Source organism: Tupaia chinensis, unplaced genomic scaffold (assembly GCF_000334495.1).
Source record: "Tupaia chinensis unplaced genomic scaffold, TupChi_1.0 Scaffold000187_1, whole genome shotgun sequence".
Lineage (NCBI taxonomy): Eukaryota > Metazoa > Chordata > Mammalia > Scandentia > Tupaiidae > Tupaia > Tupaia belangeri.
Genome location: NW_006159662.1, coordinates 2977353 through 2982180, shown reverse-complemented (window position 1 = coordinate 2982180; position 4828 = coordinate 2977353). Strand labels below are relative to the sequence as shown.

General features: G+C 53.6%; 1 protein-coding gene across 1 annotated transcript in view; it reads right to left on the bottom strand.

The window, feature by feature from the left end:
* CACNG4 (calcium voltage-gated channel auxiliary subunit gamma 4) overlaps nucleotides 1–4828 on the bottom strand; it is an 11397-nt gene that overhangs the window by 280 nt on the left and 6289 nt on the right. Inside the window, exons 3-4 of the mRNA XM_006146830.1 lie at nucleotides 4526–4666; nucleotides 1–519 (exon numbers count right to left, since the gene is read on the bottom strand). Coding sequence (XP_006146892.1) covers nucleotides 1–519; nucleotides 4526–4666 — 660 coding nt within the window. The remainder of the gene's footprint in view (nucleotides 520–4525; nucleotides 4667–4828) is intronic.

The following is a 4828-nucleotide window of genomic DNA, read 5'->3' as shown; positions in this document are numbered from 1 at the left end:
GGTTCAGCATGCTGACATGGAAGCCCTCCTTCAGGTCCTGCTGGAAGAAGTCATGCACCTGCAGGAAGCTGGCCTCCTGGTCTGGGCTGTAGCTGGCAGCCGTAGTCACCTTGAGTGGCTCCCTAGACAGCGTGTACATGGACAGCTCGCCCATGGGGATGGCCCCGGCGATCTTCAGGCCCACGGGAGACGTGTCCCTGGAGGGCGAGGCCTCGGTGGAGCGCGAGCTGGACCGTGAGTGCCGCCGCCGGTACCTGTAGCTGGGCATTCTGGCGTAAGGAGAAGAGGAAGACGCTTTAAGGAACTCCCGTCTGGTCTTAAACCTCAACTCTTTATTTTTCTCAATGTAAATGTTTACAGCCAAGACACCCACGGTCTCGGCCACAATAAAAGACAGGGCTCCGAAGTAAAAGGACCAGCCATAGTTGTAATGGTTCTTTTTGTCTTCATCGCGCTTGTCACTTGGGTCGCCCGTGTTGCTGGAAATGTAGACAATGATGCCTATGATGTTACTGAGGCCTGAAAAGCAAGCGGGGAGAGGGGCCGGGGAGGGGGAGAGAGGCAGAGGTTAGACCCACAGCTAGACCGATGGCACGGGGAAGGGGAGGCTGCAGTGGGGGTGGCGGCCATTCCTTTTCTGATGAGTATTTCTTTATTCTGGTTGCTAATGTCTCTTCAGTATAGTTATTTCTGAATGAGTAATACAATACAAAGCCCAAATGAGGTACAGGCGGCCCTCCCTAACTGCGGGTTTTATACATGTGGATTCAACCAACCTCCGAGTCAACTGTGGATTGAAAATATTTGGGGAAAAAATCGATGGCGTCTGCACTGAATATGCACAGACGTTTCCCTTGACATTATTCCCTGCACGATGCAGTGGAACAGCTAGTTAATAGCTTCTACACCGAATGAGGTATTATAAGTCATCTGGAGACGGTTTAAACACAAGAGGATATGCGAAGGTTACGCACGTATGACGACGTTTACGTAAGGGACTTGAGCATCTTTGGATTTTGGTATGGGGGGGTTCACAGAACCAATCTCCCCCAGGGACTGAGGAATGTTGCCTATAATAACATAAATTTGTAAACACTCAGTTCCTCTCCTGAAGGGAGCTGCTGTTCTCTTTCTTACACCCTTCTAGAGAGAATCTAACACACACACACACACACACACACACCTATTTTTCTCTTTACCCAATCCACTTGGTCCCTTGGTTTTTCATTTAACAGTGCACCTGATGGATGCTTCCATATCAGGACATGACGAGCTTCCCCATCTCTGCACATGGCAGTCACCAAATGGACATCTCGGGACCCAGATAACCAGACCTGCTACAGGTGGGTACTCAGGGGGCTGGTAGCCCTCTGCTGAGACAAAGTTGCTGTGGATACCTGTGTCTATCACACGGCATGTGCACACGAACGTAACAGGGAGAGAAATTCCCTGAGGTGAGACTACTGCGTCATAAGGTATATGAACCTGCCAAAGTTAAAATTTGAATTTGGAATCATTGTTGACTTCTTGAAAAGTTGCACAGAGAGTCCAGAGAGTCCCTAGAAAGCCCTCACCTGGTTTCTTCTAATGTTAATATTGTTAAAGTTCCCATGGAATGTTTGTAACAACTGCGACCCCACCTGGAAAGTGGCCTCACTAGGGTTGTACTGAGCTTTCCACAAAGGTCCTTTGTCTAGCCAGGATCCATCTGATACCGGGTTGTGTTCAGTGCTTTAAATCTGGAGACACTACCCAGATATCTTCCATAGGGTACGAAAGGTCTCAACAGGGGCCAGCAGGTGGCATGGAGGTTAAGGCAGTTGGACCATACATGGCTGATTCCATAGTTCAAGTCCTGGACCTGGTGGCCTGAAAATCAAGCTGGGCACTTGTGCATGTGTGCCCCAAATCCAGAGAGGAGAATGGAGAAGAGGGGGTTGCAGTGTGGCCATACCCCTGAGAGGAGTAATTTCCCACTCTGTCCCCCCGCCCCCCATGAGCATACATGTCCTATAGCAAGCTAAGTAAGAAAAAAAAAAAAAAAAAACCCCACAAGCCTGTAATGCATATTGGCAAATTTCTGGATATTCGCCAATCTAAGATGTGAAAAACTGGCTCCTGCCATTGTGTTTGCCTTTCTTTCTCTCTCTTTTTTAAAAGAGATTTTTGCTATAGGGCTCGTGCACTCACTGGAGAGACAGAAAGTGAGAAATCACCCTGCAGCGGGGACGGCCATGCCCCAACCCCTTCTCCTTCATTCTGCTCTTGGGATTTCGGGCACACGCACACTTGTTGGGTGTGAGTTTCAAGCCACTGAGTCTGGGACTCAAACCACTGTCAGCCACATGGGAGTCCAGTGCCTTAACCACTATGCCACGTGTTGGGCCCTCATTCTCTCTTATTATAAGTGAGGTTGAGCAGAGCCAAGCTGCCTGGGTTCTGCCAACTCTCAATATGTAAGCTGGGCAAATTAATCATTTTGCTCATCACTCAAATCATCTGAGGCTCCCTGGCCTCAGAATCCTCATGTGTAAAATGGGAATAAAAGTAGCACGTATTAGAAAGCAGCTACGCCAGCACCGGCACGCGGTGAGTCTGCTGTCAGCCCACGGCTACCACAGTGCTGCATTGTCTACGCACTGCCACGTCGCCTGTCCACTCCCCACTGGACCTGCCCAGAGCAAATGGGTTCTGGGTCTGTCTCCCTGTCGCCTCTGCCGTCTCCTGTCAGAGCCTCACCCACACGGACTTGACCCTGACGGCTTCCTTCCTTCTCTCCCATCTCTAGTCTCTTCTCTCCCTGTCTCCCCAGATTGGTCACTTCCTCCCATCCCATATTAAGCACGAGTCCTAGGAATGCTCCTTAAAACACAACTCAGCAAACTCCAGTTTCCCGGCGAAGCTATTATACCTTCTGGTTTGAACTACACCTTTAAACCATAACTCTCCTGTGGCATCTGGCACCTCAATTCCCTTTAAAAAAAAAGTTGCTGGAGGGTGCATACCCTCACCAGAAAGAGACAGACACAGAGGAGAGCGACGGGGAGTAAGCATCCCCATGGGGAATGCTTAGGCTGCAAACCCTTTTCCTCTATGTTTCCTTCCTTTTGGGATTTTGGTCACACACACACACACACACACACACACATACACACACACATGTGTCCACTGTGTTTCTCAAGTCGCTGGGTTCAGGACTCGAACCATGCAGTCAGCCACGTGGGGAATCTAGCTGCCCTAACCACCAGGCCATGGAGCCAGCCTGACACTTTGAACTCTGTAGGCTCTCTCTCATCATCCTGTGTGGCTGGAGAAGCCTGGAGCCAGCCCCACCAGTGTCCCTCAGCTGCCCTGGGCATCCTCTCCCATCTGGCTGAGTCTCCCTTCCCCAGGCTTTAGCTTCTCTGGTGACACTGAGTGTCTGGATCTGTCTTGGAAATGACTGTGACTAGCTGAGTATGTGGAGGCCAGGGTTAGTGACATTCTTCTCCTCCTGCCTTGGGGCAACATGCACAGGCGGCAGCTGGGACTTCGTAACGGCTCACACCTGGCAAAATCGGATGGCTGAAAGGACCCTGTAGCAGGGGAGAGGAAGCGGGGAGGAGAGAGAAGGTCCCACCTCACATGGCTGCCCCTGCTCTGGGTCCAGGCAGAGAAGGCACAGCAGGGGGAGGAAGGAAAGCGCACGGGACCTCGGCAGAGGGCACCTCATGCTTCTTCCAGATGACTCCAAGACAGGCTCTCCTTCCCAACACATACACACGTGTGCGCACACGCACGCACACAGCTACACTCCCCAGGCACACACATAAACACAGAAGCCGCACCTCAGACGCATGCACACAAGCCACACCCCTGACGTACAGACACCCCCACCGACGCCGCACACACGGATGTAAACTAAAGCTGAAGTGCGGGGTGTGGAAGAGAGTGTAAGAACTGGGGCCGAGAGCCTTGGCCCGTCAGCGCCAGCCAGGAGAGTTCAAGCCAGCCCCCTAACTGCTTTGACTCTCAACTCCCCGGTGTGAACAGAAGTCACCCTTCCTGTCCCAGGCGAGCCCTGAAGGGAATACAAGACGCAGTGAGGATGCTCTGTGGCAACCTCCAAGGGCCAGCTCAGTACTGCGCCCCTCCCATGTCCCTCCCACTCCCACTCCCCCACCCCCACCTTGGTGCTTGGCACCTGCACTTTCACTTTTGCGGTTGAGCTGAAACTCACCCACCACGGGATGCTTTCGAACCGCACAGCCTGCAGCACTCAGCGTGGCCTTGTGTGGCCACCACCGCCAGCTCCTAATGTGCTCGCACCCAGAGGTGCCGAGAGCGCAGGCGCCCTGCCTGGCAGCTGCTCTCCATCCTCTCCCTCCTCCCACCCAGAATTTTCGGGCACACAGCCACTTCATGGCTGTCTTTGCACCAGGATGCTTGCTCCCCGGCAGTGGGCACTGTGGACTGCAGACCACTATGTCCCCAGGCCCCACCCCAGCAGGGCACCCACTGGCAGGACAGCCCGAGGGTGGCTCACCTGCAGCCACGAAGAGGATGCCGGCACTGAGGACGATGTTGTTCTTGCGGCTGTAGATTCTCCCGGCGCCGATGCAGAGCCCTCCGAGCAGCAGCAGGATGGTGCTGAGGATGGGGAAGACGCTGGAGGCTCGCACGATGCCTGCGCCAGGGATGGGGCAAAGCAGAGGCAGTGAGACAGGCCGCCCTCCTGGGCACAGGCTGCAGATGTCTCCCAGGGCTCTGGGGCTTGAGGATTTGAAGAGTCCCATCAGGACCTGGAGACTCCTGGTGGGTCAGGGCGGTGGGGGGGAGGGGGGGTGGG